Here is a 16,834-nt window from a genome sequence, read left to right on the forward strand (position 1 = left end):
ACATAGATTTACATATGTATTTATTTTTGAAATATTATATTTTGATCGTTTTTTGTGTGATTTTCAATAATTTATTTTTAGTATTCTATATCTACAATACACACGACTGAGTTTATTTTATTCAAGGTAACATTCACTCGGGCGTATGTGAAACATTCTTCTCCACAGTAATAGATTTCGTCTGTGATCTCAAGTCCAAGTTCAATATTTTATTTAAATTTATATTTATCCATAAATTTAAGGGAAAACGTGATATTGTATATTTCTAAAATAGTTCAAATGTACAAGTAAACGATTTTGTGATTTGAAAAGCCAATGGAAAATATAATGAGCTTATGTTTTGCGAAATAAAGCTTCCAAGAGAATATAGACATATTAGAAACATTTATTTAGTAGATAATGAATTCAGAAACTTTTTCCAAATAGAAATCTTAAGTCCATATCCGATGAATTCAAAATTTAACATTTCTAACTAATTTAAAACCCATTTTAGTCAAAGTTCTTTTGATAATGCTTTTAAAAGGTCTAATAAATTATCTTACTGAGCTCCTAAAGATGTACCTATACACAAAAATGTTAAAATTACTGTCTATTGCCTTGAAATAAAGTCACTGCCCTTTATAGATTTTTATAATCTCATTTTTTATTATAAAATTAAATTATTTCAATGTCAGGGTTAATAAAAAAATGTTTCCAATCATAAACTATTTAAATTTTTTTTAATGCAGGCGAATATGCTTTACCTCGAAAATTAATTTTATTTTTATTTCTTTATTCTTTAATTAAAAAAAAAAACAAAACTCGGAGAAAATATTTAAATTTTATTCCAAAGTCAAATTAAAACAAACATTTTTATAATAATATATTGTTGATGATGATGGTGGTGCTGTGCGTAAAATTGGAAATTATCAAAAAGTAAACAACCTTCACACCAAGTTCGTGTGTGTGTCATTAATTTTCAAGGATTGTGATTAAGCGACAGTTGACGAAAAATTTTCGCATTTATGTGTTGAAAGCTAGAAAGTCAATAACCAAGTTGTTCAGGGTAAATGGCAAGCCTTGAAGATACACACACAAAAACACACTATACTATTATACGATCCAATAACAATATTATTCATTTAAGACATTGAAATTTTGGATAAATAAAAAAATGTCATGTTAAATGTTTGGCCTACAACATTTTTGGCTTCGTCGTTTGATCGCCCACGGACGCCCCCTAACAATAATAAATGAAACAAAACAATATAATAAAGTAAAAACACAAATAAAGTTAAAATTAAAATTGCGAAAATAGATTTTATTAACAAGAAAATTGTACGAAGGCATACATGTCCAAATAATTAGTCAGATACATTAGATATTGTTAGTTGATATTCATGTTTGAATAAGGAAATTTCATTTCAAATAAAAATTTGTCTAGTAAACAGCACAAGCCTTTTTTAAAATGTTAATATTAATGCTTTCTTTCAATAAAGTATTCAAACTTATTTCCAAACATTTACACAATTTTTAATATATCCACAGTTATGAAACCTTCCATTTTGGATAACCTACGTTTTCATTTGCCTCAACCATTTCTCTTGTGATATTTTATTTATGATATATATATGTAGTTTTAAAGATTCAAAAACTTACATTGATTCTAGCTATTATTTTTGAACGTTTCTCCATTTCTTACTTTTGAACGTAAATTGAATATTATTGGGAGACCATTTTTATTCCTTTCTGGTTTAAGAACATATTTTTTCTTCACTTCTTTATTGGTTTTTCGATTTTTTATAAAAGTGTTGTTTTCAACTCCATTAGCCATTTTCATTGTTTGTGTTGATTTATTAGATTTCAGAACAATGTTTATAGGTTCCGAACATCTTTCGTGATTATTTTTCGCACTCATAGAAGAAGTAGAACATGCTGAAGAACTTTTGTCATCATTTTCTAAACAAACAAAAAACACAATAACTAAGAAACATATTAAGCATTAAGTTAGTGAATTTAGAAAACAGCTTGGTAGATTTCTCACGTTACTATGTATGTCTTAAAAAATGCACTCTTCCAAATTAACTTTTTTCTTTACCAAATGAAGGGTTAAAATGTCCTATTTACAAAGCAGCTGGGCATTTTAATTTTTCGAAAATGTAATTTTTTTAATTATGAAAATACTGTTTTTTTTTTAATTAAAAATTTCTTTTCAATTTAATTTTGAGAAACAAAAGATTGAGAAATAGTTAAAGCCTGTATGGATCAAAACTGGATTTTATGGTTTTTCTAATACATAATTTTTATGGACAGGACTGAAATTGAAACGGGACCACACTGCAGGCAAAAGCTTTCCAATACAAAAATATTTATCAAATTTGGTTCACTCAGTCCAAAGTTATGTGGTAACAACAAACAGAAAAAAAAAATAAAGACGAATCGAATACCTCCGTTTTTTTGGAACTCGGTTAAAAGCCGAAAATGTCAGAAGAAAAGCACTAAACATGTTCTAAAAAAGAAAATAAGTTTGCTTTTTTTAGTCATTTTTCAGTTTTTTTTGGCTTGAAAATTGAAAAATCAACTAAAAGTTTTATATTTGTCATTTGATTTTGTATAAAATATTTGGATTTGTTTATAAAATAGACAATCCTAGTTTAATTTTGTGTTAAAAAAATTTTAAATGTTATAAATTTAAATATTTTGTACATACATTTTGTATAAGATTAAACATGTTTCTTTCTTTGAAAGACTTTTGTTTTTCTTGTTTTTAATTGACATTTGAGAGTGCCCGAGTGTATCTGTTTCGTTAGAAAAAACCGTGTTGTCTTTTTGGAAAAAAGAAAATAAAATAATCCACATTTTTTTAAAGGAGCAATCATTTTTTTTTTTTCTTTAATTGAGAATTTGTTTTTTTTTTATTACTTTTAATGTGACAATGTAAAAGTTCAAAAAGTGTAGGTATCTGTTTCGGTAAAAAAAAAACCTTCTGCCTTCTTCGCACAATCGTCAGATTTTTCGTATTAAAAATACGAAAAAAAAGTTAAGAGGTTGTGCCATTGCATTGGGATAACTTAGCTAACACATGAAAGAGAACAAGGCATGAAAAAAAATACAAGACGGGTTCCGAAAAAAGAAGAAAAGGCAAGACCCAATTTGTGGAAAATTTACAACTCTAAACATTCACTAAAATAATTTTAATATAAAACTGGTTTTGAGATTTCTCAATAACCTGCTTTTAAGTGCTTGGTCTACATAATCCTATTTGTACTACTGTACTACGGATAAAGAGATATGAGTTGTAACAAAGACTTCTAATAAAAAAAAAAAAAACTAGAACACACAGGACTAATTATAAAGATAAAAAACTTCTTTACCTAAAATTAGCTAGGAAGTTAAAATCTTAACCTCCGGGTAAAAGAAGGCAAGGAATCCCGGAATTTTGTTTAAAAAACAAGCTACAGTGACTGAAGGAATCATATTAGGGACCTTGAACGATGAATCTGCCGTCACACATACAGTTTGCCAATTTACTAGATTTTTCTACTGATTCGAAAGTGCTAATAGGGCTTTAAAGAAATCTATAAGAAATATAGATTAAAAATTTAATTTGGCAGTTTCCTTAAAGATAGCCAATAAATAGGTATTTCGTTAACAGAATACTCACCCCTTTTTATATCTTCATCTTGTGGTATTTTCAAATCACCATTAACTAAAAAATGCTCATCTTGTTCTTCAAGAAGGATCTCCTTTAAAATTTGACGACAAATACGTTTCAATGCGCAATACGTAAATTGGTTTATAGGTGGTGGTACTAGTTGAAACGGACAAACGTGTACTCCACCATTACACGTTGAAGTATCAGATGAATTCTTTCCATTATTTTCACTGGAAATTCAGAGGCCTCAACCTGTTAACTTCATTGTTTGATGTAAAATAAATACCAGCTACTTACGTTGTTGGAGAACTATGATGACAGGGTGATCCTGACATTTTATCCTGAAGGAAAAATATTTCCCTTCATTTTCAATTTATTTTTATTCAGAAGATGACTAATTTTTGTTTATTTCAATAAAGTTTCTTACTGATTTTGTAATAGTGACAGTGTTCAAAATTTTTCAAAACCGAAAGGTGTTTCTAAAAACACAACAATCTTCTTACTTTACAATCTTCAAATTAAATTAAAAAAAAAATGTTTTCATATTTTTTGTATCTTCCATCAACAATTTAAGCAACTATTAATGCCAATTAAACACATAATTCAAACATCATTTCCCATTAAAAAAAAAAATATTTCACTTCAGATATTATGTTGAAAATTACATAATTTAAGCCTAAAAACCAAGCCAACAACCCTCATTCTTACAACACAAAATTGATACAAAAATATAGATAATAACAAATAATGATGTTCGAAATGAGTGTCTCGAAAGAAAAACGAAAGAAAATGAAGTGCCACAACAAAATGTCAAATTGAAAGTAAATTTGTCACTTTTAATTTCGACAGCCACTAGCGTACTATAAAATGCGTAGGTATTTTACAAAAAAGAAAAAGAAATAAATAATTTTCTACAACAAAACCATAAGACGCAACCGAGTGAATTACTCGGATGGCTGACTTTTGTCTACTTCTTCGTCGAGTCGGTCGTCATCGTCAACAAAAAGCAATGACGAAGAAGACGTATAAGTAAATTTAAATTTTTGTCATCCGTCATAATAATCGGTATGTTTTGAAAGTACTTATTTCTTTGCTTCCATTTCCACATATTAGTATGTAGTTTGTAGTACCATATATTTCTGTCAGGGGGGTTACACTTGCTTGGTTACCTTAAGCGCACTTTTTTAGTGCCATCTCTTGCTTATCAAAAACCATAAGTGTAAGTCTTTACAATATGACGACAAAAATCCTGAACGAAGATGTTAAGTAATTGCGTGCATCGTTTGTTGATTTACCAGTAATTTACTTAAATAATCGGTTTATGGAAGAAATGAAAGAAAAAAAAAAATAAATAAACCACGGTACAGTGATTTGAAAATGCAAACTGATTGAGACTATAAAACTAACATTTTGTCGAAAAAAGCTATCAGTTGAAAGTTGTGATAGGATTTGTTGATATTAAGTTCCACTAAAGAGCTAATTTGAATTAATAATAAAATATTAAGAATAACCTAACCCAACCTAAGGATAACCCAATCGAAAAGGACATAGCCTACTTCAGAAAATGGATACAAAAAGGATTACATGTGTGATAGTTGTGATATTAGCTATGAGTGGACTAAGCCAGGCTGGAGCCAAATATGAAAGTCCTAAGTGAGTTATGTTAAAAATTTTAATTATCGTAATATAAAAGTGAAAAAATTTGTACAACAAAGCTGAACTTAAAAGTGTTTTTAATTTAATACTCAATAATGTTTATCATCACTTTTCGATTGTTTTGTGATTAACCAACTAAATTTTCTCAAATGAGCAGCGCTGTTGATATTTTGAAAGTTAAAAATACAAAAATGATAACAAAATTTTAATTTTTGATATAGTTTAATGACTTGTTAAAAAAAAAATTAATTAATCCTATTTAAAAACCCAGAATGCTATAAAAATCGAATCTTATTTTTACTGTAAAATTACAAGACTCCACTTTATTTAATGAAACAGAATTGTAATGACAGCTAAATTTTTTTAAAGATCGTACTCGAAATCAGACATGACACATAAGTTATGTAATGCAGTACAAATTATTAAAATTACCAACTATAACGATCAAGTAATCCAACTTGAGTCAAATTAGGCGGAACACGGAAGAAAAATATTTAACAGAGGACAAGTTCTTTTTCTTTATATTCTTATGTTCTGCATATTCTCTGGGTGTAAAGAAAAAAAAAACATGTTTGAGCCAAAATCAGAGTTTACACACGTTTCTAGAAAGAATTGCTTAAAATTGAACGAAAAGTTAAAAAAAAAAATTGATAAAATTTATGAAAAAGGGAGCAAAAAACTTGAAATGCTTCTCAATACCTTATTTTTTGGCAATTCTATACGAATTTCATCAGATTTAGATACACTGCCAATCATCAGGTTAGCACACCCCCTAGAGTGCGTTATTTCTGCAAAACTAAATGAGCTACAGGTTTTTAAATAAATGATTTAAATATCTGATGCAATTCTAGGTAAAATAAAAGAAAAAATTTTTTTTACCATTCTTTTTTATTTGTTTTATTAATTAATTTACTAAAAGCATACACAAAAAATGAATCATCAGGTTAGCACATTTCGTTTTTTAAAGTTTTTTAACCTTTATAGTCAAAAAATACATATAAAATCTTGGAAACCAAGAAGTTTATTCATTATTGAAAATAATTTAATAATGTGTCGGCCCACCCTTTTTAAGAATGACCTCAAAAATTCGATTTGGAAGTGATGCGTATAGTTTTCCAATATAATCCAAGGAAATGGTAGACCAGGCGCATTTGATGGCTTCAATCAGTTCCTCTTTGGTAGAATATTGCTTCCCAGACTCGTAGACCTTACGAACCAGCCATCCCCACACATTTTCTATTATGTTGATGTCAGGTGAGTAGGGCGGCCACTGTATTAAGTCTATATTTTGGCCTTCAATCCATGATTTTACCACCCTCGCAGTGTGGATCGGAGCATTGTCATGTTGAAAATGCCATGGTAAGTTACCGAACAAATTTTGAAAATGGGGAAATGCAGTTTCCAGTACATTTTTGTAAGTATTTGCGTTCATTGTTGTTGTTTAAAACTGTAACTCGCAAGTTCCGTCTGGGCCTTCCAAATTAAATTTCTTTTCATCCGAAAAGACCACGTATCGCTACTCAGAGTTCCATGTCATGTGCTCTCGCGCAAAACTCAAGCGTTTTTCTTTACGAACTTCGTTGAGGGGAGGTTTTTTCTTCAATTTTAATCTTTTTAAATGTGCGGCACTTTTAATTACTCTTCTAATTGTGGGTAAACTCGCCTGTAGACCAACATTATCCCTTATTTTTGCAGCCGACTGATGCGAATTTGATGCTTCTCTTAGTATTGCTCTTCTGTCGGCACTCGAAATAACTTTGTTGTTTCCGCCTTTATAATTTTTACCATACCCCGACTTATTGGCCAAAAACGCGGATATTACTTTTCGACTTCTAACGATTTTTTTCGATATTGCACTTATAGAAAGACTTAATTCGCGAAAAGCCTCATTTTTTGATTTTTCTACCACGGATAAGGATTTTCCTTTGCCCATATTGATTTTTAAAGACCGTATGAACAAATAAATCAATTTAAACTGTCATTCGCCTTCAAATTTTGAAGATAAACCAAAAACAATTGGCATGTGCTAACCTGATGATTAAAAAAAAAGTATACTTTTAAGTAAGAAATTTAAAAAAGGGGTTAAAAATAGTTCAAAGAGATCTTTCCGGTGCAAGTTCTTTTGTCCAGTGATAGTGTATACAAAGATGAGAAAAATAGCTTTCATAAAATAAGCTACACTTTTACAAGAATAAAAACACAATCCAATATATAAAACTTATAACAGGTGTGCTAACCTGATGATTAGGAGTGTATTTTTTCAAAAATTTCTATATGCGACTTTTTTTTTGTCTGGTGACCCCTTTTTTTGCGACCTTTTGGCAACACTGCACATAACATACGATGACAGGGAATGTCTGTCCCTTTCTCGAGCACCAGCCCAAACCATAAGCATAAGATAATCAATTTGCTTCGGGGTTGGAAGTTACGGGTTTTGAGTGATTTTTGCATATTTTGAATCGCTATTCACTACCTGCAATATAACTGTTTTCTTGATTTTCAACTTTCTCGTATACTGATTCAACGGTTTCAACGAAAATTGTTTTAGGTACCTACCTTAATAAAATAAAGAAAAGTTTTTGAAAAATCTTTTTGCATTTTAAAAAAAGTTTTTTTTTTTTTAATATCAGTTTTATGAAAACTTGAATGTCTTTTTTTTTACATTAAAGGACATTTCTTTTGAAATGTAATTAAATTTATTGAGCAATGTACAAGTACATATTAACATTTAAAAGTTGTTGTTTTTACTTAAAAAATCGGTTCATTAAAAAAGGTAAATCATATAGTTTCTATTTTTAAAATTCTTAAAATGAATCCAAAAATTATTTACTCACTATATTTTATAAATATTTATATGAAAAATATTTATATAAATTACTTTGATGTTAGTACCGCTTGTATTTTTTAACAAAGGGGAATAGAAATTAACACAAACCTAACCTCATCGAGTGTCACGTTTATTTTTCGGAAACAAAGTCTTTTATTTCTAAATTAAACAATATCCTTAATTTTAACCTTTGTTTTCATTAATTTGCATTTTCAAAAATCACAATTTTGTTCCATATTAGAATTCCTCGTGGATATTTCAAGAAGTTCTTCATAACAAAAAAGCTAAATCATGACACCATACAATCAAAACGTTTATCTCGAAACTAAGCTTATTTCGTTTAAATTTCTAAAATTCAGGCATAGGACTTCCTAAAAGCTTATCTCTAAAAAGAACAAAATGAAATCAGTTGAGCTTACTAGTGAGTAGAAAAATATAAGAATCTAAATCTATGGCTTTTAATTTAAAAAAAAAGGTTACGCATACACCCCAGTGACCCTCTTAATAATAATAATTCTTACTTCATACAGTTGACCTGTGTTGATCATTCACTTACCGTCAAAAATAATGTTACATTAAAAATTCTAATTAATATTATGTTAATTACTTTAATTAATGGTGTGCAAGAGTCCTTAAGTACTTATACTGTAAATGAAAATAAATTGTTGTAAATTCATTTTTTTTTTATTTTTATAAATTTTACTTCATTTAAAAAATCATCACATTTAATTTTTAATCACTAGCAACATCCCACCCATTGAAATGAATATTTAATATTTCAGTTAGTAAAATTCTGCATAGTTCTTTAATACATTTTTAAAGGAGCTTTTCTATCTTCGTTTCGAGATTGATATTATGTATCTCAAAAAAGTTAAATCATTTATCTTTTCTTTTTTAGGCTCAAGTTCATCATATTTAAATTATCTTTTACAAAATATAATTTTGTGCACAGAAAAATAATAATTTTGTTGAATTTTTTGATTTTATAATGTTTCAATTTTGTATTATAATGGCGTTTTCGATTGGCAGTCCGGAAGCGTCCGGAATCATTCTGAAAGCGTTTTATTCGTACAAAACTGACAGTTTTGTGTGAATAAAATTTTTTCAGAATGATTCCGGACGCTTCCGGACTGCCAATCGAAAACGCCATAAGTAACTCAAATTCTACTGTGGATATTTTGGATTATGTCAAGCCAAAATAATATAAATTTATTTAAAAAAAAAAGCACCCTTATAGATGCTAAGGTGTATTTTAAACTAGTTGTAGGTACATTTTGGTTTAGATTATACATACTTGCTTTTCATTTTATTTTTATTTTTTTATATAAAATATGCATCTTTTATATAAAATCGCATCTTTTAAAACCTTTTTGGCAAAAACTAAATTTCTAATTTAAACATTTAATGAACAAAATAAAAACTGTTATTCTGGTTCCCATTTTGAAGCTAGCATTTTGTTAATCAATCAATTATTGAAATGTATCACATTAGACACTAGTTCGGAAACTACACAAAAAATGAATTGAGAAAACAAATGAGAAACCAATCTTGTAAGGACTAGTTCGTAGGTAAAAAGTAATTAAAATTAAAATATAATGTTATAAACAAGAGTTCATACTTTCAACTTTATTCTGCATAGAAAAAAAATCTTACTCTTACTTGAGCGTAGCTAAAAAACTAAAAGCAATTCATGTGACACCTTCTATTCTAATGCCAAAAGTGAAGATATTTAAAATTTGTTTGATATCATCAGAAATCAGATAATATTTACTCTATGGACTACTACGGACAGTGCCGGTTTAAGTACTACCGGCGCCCCTGGGCAAGATTGCAAGTGGCGCCTCTAAAAAAAAATTCATCTAAAAACAATTTTTTAAAATCACGAAAAAAAGCAATAGCAGATTATGTCTTACCTCTCATATACTTGTTAATGCATTTATTAAAAATGTGCAGTGTATTAACTTAAAAAGGTTAACTTAAAAAAAAATTAATTATTCATGTCATTTAGGCTCAATTGACAAGACTACATTTATCTCTGACTTTTTTGTTTAAACACATTTAAAGATTAGGTACAGTTGGTTTTATTTGAACAATATTTTTTCAAAAACTTTTTCAACTAGGTACATTAATGTCGTTTTCGATTGGAATCACTCAATGATTCACTCATTCTGAAATCCAATAAAAAACTTTGAATCGCTTCCACCCAATTCTAAAATTTAATATCTGTATTGGTGAAAAATCAAATATTTTGTTTTTGTTTTTTCACTAGGAGAATAAAAAACTTGCAACACGCTTCTTAATGATTCCAGGCGCTTCCGGACTGCCAATCGAAAACAACATACCTTTATAAGTATAAGGTTTGTTCGTTGTGAGCTCTAGGGCACTCTGGGTCGCTCCGAATTCGTTGTCAAGCGTTTTTTGTAGCTCCTTTTTCAACCAGAGTTATTTCCTCTGTGTTCGATGTTCGCTGATGAAACTAAAGCTCTGAGGTGTTCGATGTAAAATGAAAACCCGAGAAACTCTGATTTTTTTCACAGTTAATTGAAATGACTTAGAGTGCCCTCTGAAGGGGGGAGAGGGTTTTCTATATTTTGGGCTTTCTGGATTTTTAATTTCGGGATTCTGTCCGTCTCCCTTCTCTTTCCTTATTGATTATTATAGGGGCACCTTTGCAAAAATTAAATTGGTAGGAGGAATATTAGGATTGCTTTAGTCTTTCAAAAGAAATTGGGGCACCTTGTTCTTCAAAGATGAACGAAGATTTTGGACACCATTGTCCTTCCAGAAGCCAAATAAATTAACCCAAAATTGGGGGGCGCCTTCATTCTTCAAAAAGTTTAGGAAAAACAATACGAGCGCCGTTGAAAATGTAAAATAGAAACAAATTGGGGCGCCTTTGTGAATGTAAAAAAAAAAATAAAACATCGATTGGAAAGACTTCGTTATGTATATAACATTTGTAAAAGTTCGGGGCGGGGCCCCTCAATTCTTGCGCCCCTGGGCGACGGCCCAGGCTGCCCCACCCCCTAAAACCGGCTCTGACTACGGAACCACTGTACACTGGGCCGACAAAATTATCGCGAACGTAGTAAATACTATAGTTTTATGTGTGCACATCAAAGTTATTTTTAGAGCAAATACCAAATCGTTATAGTTTGCGCACTTTCATATACAAATATACATATTTTCATATTATCGGCCGCCAGAAAGTCTGTATTGTATGGAAACACATTTTTTTCAAACTTAAGTAGAGTGTAAAGTATTGACTACCATAAAACTTAATTGAATAAGAAGAGAACTACATTTCTTGAGCAACTTCCAATAGATCAATGTCAAACTCAAGTACATCCATAATATTATAAATAATTGAGCTACTTTAACTTTTAAAAATCTCATTTTCAAACATTGATAAATATTTCTATTTTTTGTTGTCGTTTCACTTGAACCAATTAATCTTCTTTAATTTTTTTGAAGATATTCGAACAATAGATTTTTGAAGCTTTCAAATAGCTATTATTAAATTGTTAAATTTCTTCCACAATTTTAAAAATCATCTAAAAACATGAAATATAAGATAAATTAATTTAAATAGAAAAATAATCTCAAATCATTGTTCCAAATGTTTTTTCCCCAAAATAAAAAAAAATTGTCGAAAACATTTTTTAGATTTAAAAAACAGCAGACTTTAAGTGTTTTTTTTTCAAATTGATTTGTCGTTTGGAAACTTGCATTTTAATTTTCAAAAACTAAACACTTTAGACGTTTTTCTCAAATTTTGTATGTATTTTTCAAACAGCTCCTACAACGACAACACTCAATGGCGACGACAATACTTCAATGAAAAGAAAAACGATTCATTAGCTGAAAACACAGCCAACAAGGAAAGACTTGAAAGACTCGGTTATACAACCGGATATGGTCATCTCAATGTAAGAAAAACATCAATAAATATACGATTTCCGTTTTCCCTTTTTATTAATTCAAAAAATCATCAAGGGTTATTCTGGGACTGGTATATCTGCCTACAATCCAATTAAACTTGATCTTGGCGGGGTTGTCCTTGGAACTCTAGTTGGCATCGGAGCTATTCTTATTATTCCAAAAATAATATCAGCATTCCACGGAGGCTACGGAAGCTATGCCAGAAGTATAAGAACAAATTTATCAATCTCAATAACATCATCATGAAATGCTAATGATGGAAATGTTTTCATTTTTAGGTGACGCTGAGGGTGATCTTTCAGGCCTTGCCAACATGATGAATAAGATTGATGACATACTCGGACAGAATAACATCGATTCGACAAGTTGTATGCAGCGAGCTGTTTGCTCCTATGTCCGTTCAACAGAATCAAGTATGAAAGCTGGATCCGATGATCAAATCGATCATATAATTCACACTTTGTCAGAGTAAGTTGACTTTTTCTTAAAAATGTCTTCAAAATAAAATCAAGCAACTTGTTGGCAACTCGATTAAATGATCGGTCATTTCCTGTGTTCGACAAGATCAAAAATAGCTATGCAGACTCAGAGCACAGAATCACCTTTTGTTTACCTGAGCGAGTTCAGTCGGTAATAAAAATACCAGAGCATTCTACACAAACAGAACACATTTCCAATTAATTGATCATAATGCTATTTTGGGACTTGTTCAACTATCGGGAATCGACTGATTGGGGCAGATTTGTTTTGTTTGCTTTATCATGTGTGGAGTACGCCAACTTTTCCGCCACGGATTAGAATTTTCAGATAAAAATAGTTTTCGTCATTGTTTTTTTCTTTTGTCTACTATTAATAAACATTAACACGTCTTTAATTTTCTATTTTTAGAAACTCTTTGGTGGATTACTTATTGGATGGCACTGCTATTAAGGAAGCCCTTGAAAATGGTAAAAAGCTCAATGGGAAGGAATGTGAAGTGATTTACTCATCATGCCCGGTGGACAGTAAAACAGCGATGAATGTTGTTACAACACTTTTGCCAAAAACACCTAAAAATTAATTAGAATCAACAACAATAACAACAAATTTGTTTTTTTTTTTTTTATTTTACTGAGGTGTTTCAATGGGGGATGTGTCATTCAACAGATTTGTAATTAATTTGTGACATTTTATTTTTTGTTAATTTTCGTTTGGGTTGAAAATAAAGTGAAAGCACAGTTAATTAATTAAAAGGCTTTTATGATTTTAGATTTTTTAATTTAAACAAAATGTTAAAACTTAAATTTACGTTTTTTTTTTCTTATACGTACAAATTTTACGAACAAACATTTACACATAAAGAGAAGAAAGTACGTATACGCCACAGTGACCGACCAGTGCAGTTGCATCCTCTCTATTAGAATGCACCATATTTACTTCTAAGAATCAAAAATCGTCTTTGAATCAAGAATCGAAAATTGAATTGAATTTTGAAGAGAAGAGCAGTGAAATCGAATGGATATCGAAATTACAAATCAATTGAATTCATTTTTCTGTATACTCGATTTCTCAATTGCGATTTTTATTCGAAATCACTTTTCGTGAAATTAAAAAGCGCTGAAATTTGTCATTTAGAATATTTTTTAAGTGTTTTAACTTTGGCAAATTGTTAGCTTGATACAAAATTTTGTTATTGCCGTTTTTAAAGATAAATGTTCGTAGAATAGTTTTTATATCTAAATTACTGCGATGTATTGGATAGCTACTAAAAGCCACATACGCATCGCAAGTTGAGACGGATAGTGTCAGAACTCACAAAACACAATTTTTAAGGTGAAGTAAAATAAGAAAATCATAAAACTAAATATTCATATAATAAAGATGAATCTAATACGAATGTAGATCTTGACCTTTCGAACTCGAATATAAATCTAATTTAAAAGCGACACTTTTTTAATTTGTGACACATTTGTCTAACAATAACAAGCAGGCTGAAAGATATATCGTCCCCTTTCTCACGAAGAGAAGTACCTCGCAAATTGTAGTTTTTGAGATTTCGGCGTTTTCCTGCTAGATGAACTTGATTGCATATTTCTACATCAATAGCTTCGCTGAAAAATGTCTAAATTTTACAACAACAAAAAATTGCCAACACCATTGTTAGTATCAAAAATATAAATGGGAACTATCGAATGATTTGAACTATCGATAGTTAGTAACTGAATGATTTGCACTATCGAATAGTTCATTCATTCATTACTTTAATCATTCGAATAAAACTATAGAATAAACTATCGCATAAACTATCGAATAAACTATCGAATAAACTATCGAATAAACTATCGGATAAAAACTATCGAATTAACTATCGAATAATCTATCGAATAAAAAAAAACTATTCGAATGAAAAAACTATCTTATAAAACTATCTTTAAAAAAACTATCGTTTAAGAAAACTATTCGAATGAGAAAACTATCGTATAAAAAAACTATTTTGATGAAAAAACTATCGTGTAAAAAAGACTATTTGAATGAAAAAATTAACGTTTAAGAAAATTATTCGAATGAGAAAACTATCGTTTAATAAAACTATTCGAATGAAAAAACTATCGTTATGAAAACTATTCGATTGAGAAACTATCGTATAAAAAAACTATTTGAGTGAAAAAAATATCGAATAAAAAAAACTATTCGAATAAAAGAACTATCGAATAAAAAAAACTATTAGAATGAAAAAACTATCGAATGAGAAAACTATTCTAATGAAAATAGTATCTTAATAAATGAAAAACTATCGAATGAATGAATATTTTACAACTATCGATAGTTTCATAGTTTTTATTCGATAGTTCCCATCACTAGCAAAAATAACACTAATAAAAGAAGAAGAACACCTTGAAAGAAAATAAGCTTTCCCAACAGAACTTACTAAAAGAGTTTCATTAAAGACGAGTGTTGGAACCGAAGATAAAGTAGTGTTGCGAATATTTTTTTTACAAATGACCAAACATTTTAGTATACCTTTCGGAACTTTTTGCCTTAATCCTTGATCGTTCAAAAACATTTAGTGCCGGTTTGTTCACACTTGATTATCTTTCAATCAAGGCTTTTTCTATGGAATAATCCTTGGTTAAAAGATAATCGACTGTGAACAAACTGGCCCTTAGAGTCGTAGGAAAAGTATTACCTTGCCAATGATTCAAATAAGAGAACAGAAGTCACTAAGCAACTATCGAAGAAATTTTTTTTAACACAGTAATAAATATCTTCTCTGCAATACTGCTCAAATTCCTCACAAACAGCATAATAGATAAACTGCTTCCTAGTAAATTCCAAATCGGCCTTCGTAAGGCGTATCAATCTGTGGAAAACATCTTAATGTAACAAGCAAAGCTTAAGCTTATTTTAGATAACGGAAAGAAACTTTACCCTTTTTTGTCGATTTTAAGCAGCAATAATTTATTTATTGAATCAAGCTAAGGTTCTAAAATTTGTATGTAAATTATAAAAATTCATCAAACCAAGAAATGTAGTAGTTTCAACAAGGTTTTTTCAATATATTGCAAAATTTGTACCAACAAAATATCTCGAAACCACATTTTTTAGCATGGTTGTCTCGGAAACTTCTGTCCAAATGCGTTCGCAACGTTGTAGTCACACTCTTTTTACTTCTTCAAAAGCTCCGGTTTTTTAATTTATTTTGAACTAGGCAAACATGCTCTTATTTAGCGCAATTTATTTCGAAATTTCATTATAAAGGCGCCCTTATTTAAGCCCTACTTCTTTCAATTTTTTTACTACAACTAAGGTACCCTAACTTCCAATTGTTTTTGCTGTTTATTTTAATGAATATTTTAATAAAAATTATTTTTGAATAAACCCATTTAATTTGTTTTTACGAAACAATTTTCTTTTTTAAAATGTTTGCTTTTAAATTTGGTTAAAGGTCAAAATTTTCTTATTAACTTTAGTTAAATAAGCTTGTCGGATTAAATATTTTTCCACAATAAAAATCAGGCTTAGAGGAAAGAACATTGTCTATTTAGAAAATCGTAATATAAAACCCTGCTCGCAAATCAATTCAATGAGAAAAACAGAACATTACGTATACGCCACAGTTACCAAATTGTTTATACAGTTTTTATTTTTTGGTTGGTAGAATCCACGAAACTTATTGTAGTGAGAAAAAATTAATGTTAAAAATTGTATATTATTTTAATAATTAACAACACAAGCACTCCATCATAAATTTTAACATTTTCTAGTTTGTATCTTTCTGAACTCTGAAAATAGAAGAAAGTATAATTTTAAAATAAGCTTTAACACGGTGATATAAAAAAACTTACTTTGCCCCTGTGGTTGGCACTCATTAATAGATTCCATAATACATGCATTTGTAAACTTGCTTATCCTACCGGTTCCAGCTTGTTGAGCACAAACGTAATTTTGTGAATTATCACGGCAAATTACATCACCACACTCGCCTGTTACACTGACAAGTTGCAGTGCAAATAGAACAAAAGCAGCAATACGGTAAACGAATTTCATGTTGCAAATTTCAAAACTAGTTGCAAATACGAGTGTTTCTATTTAATGAACTTATTTATACAAAAAAAAAAGTTCCAAATTCTTCATGAAGGTAAATAATAATTATTCTTAATTCGAATTCAAATAATGAAACTATTGCATAATTAGCATTGCAAAGTTCAATTTATTTAACAAAACAAACATTTAAACTAAATTTAACATTTAATGTATTCTAAAAGAATCTACTTTTAATTTGTTTTATTGGACCC

The 16,834-nt window shown here is 29.4% G+C and overlaps 2 protein-coding genes across 4 annotated transcripts; one reads left to right on the top strand and one right to left on the bottom strand.

Moving 5' to 3' along the window:
- Positions 1 to 246: 246 nt before the first annotated feature.
- Positions 247 to 4,099, bottom strand: LOC129916395 (uncharacterized). Of its 3 annotated transcripts, none has more exons than XM_055996298.1 (4): positions 3,932 to 4,099; positions 3,644 to 3,864; positions 1,639 to 1,938; positions 247 to 265 (listed from the first exon to the last, which is right to left on the bottom strand). In XM_055996298.1, exons 1-3 carry the CDS (start codon positions 3,967 to 3,969, stop codon positions 1,646 to 1,648), a joined length of 552 nt encoding a protein of 183 aa, XP_055852273.1. In that variant the 5' UTR covers positions 3,970 to 4,099; the 3' UTR covers positions 247 to 265; positions 1,639 to 1,645. The 3 variants fall into 3 exon arrangements, with proteins under 3 accessions (XP_055852273.1, XP_055852274.1, XP_055852272.1); XM_055996299.1 differs by lacking the exon at positions 247 to 265 and adding an exon at positions 1,093 to 1,219; XM_055996297.1 differs by lacking the exon at positions 247 to 265 and having other exon boundaries at positions 1,274 to 1,938.
- Positions 4,100 to 5,077: 978 nt separating this feature from the next.
- On the top strand, positions 5,078 to 13,260 carry LOC129915274 (uncharacterized). The gene is made up of 5 exons (XM_055994760.1): positions 5,078 to 5,287; positions 11,914 to 12,046; positions 12,114 to 12,264; positions 12,338 to 12,527; positions 12,948 to 13,260. Exons 1-5 carry the CDS (start codon positions 5,199 to 5,201, stop codon positions 13,117 to 13,119), a joined length of 735 nt encoding a protein of 244 aa, XP_055850735.1. The 5' UTR covers positions 5,078 to 5,198; the 3' UTR covers positions 13,120 to 13,260.
- Positions 13,261 to 16,834: the final 3,574 nt, after the last annotated feature.

This window comes from Episyrphus balteatus, chromosome 3 (assembly GCF_945859705.1).
Source record: "Episyrphus balteatus chromosome 3, idEpiBalt1.1, whole genome shotgun sequence".
NCBI classification, from domain to species: domain Eukaryota; kingdom Metazoa; phylum Arthropoda; class Insecta; order Diptera; family Syrphidae; genus Episyrphus; species Episyrphus balteatus.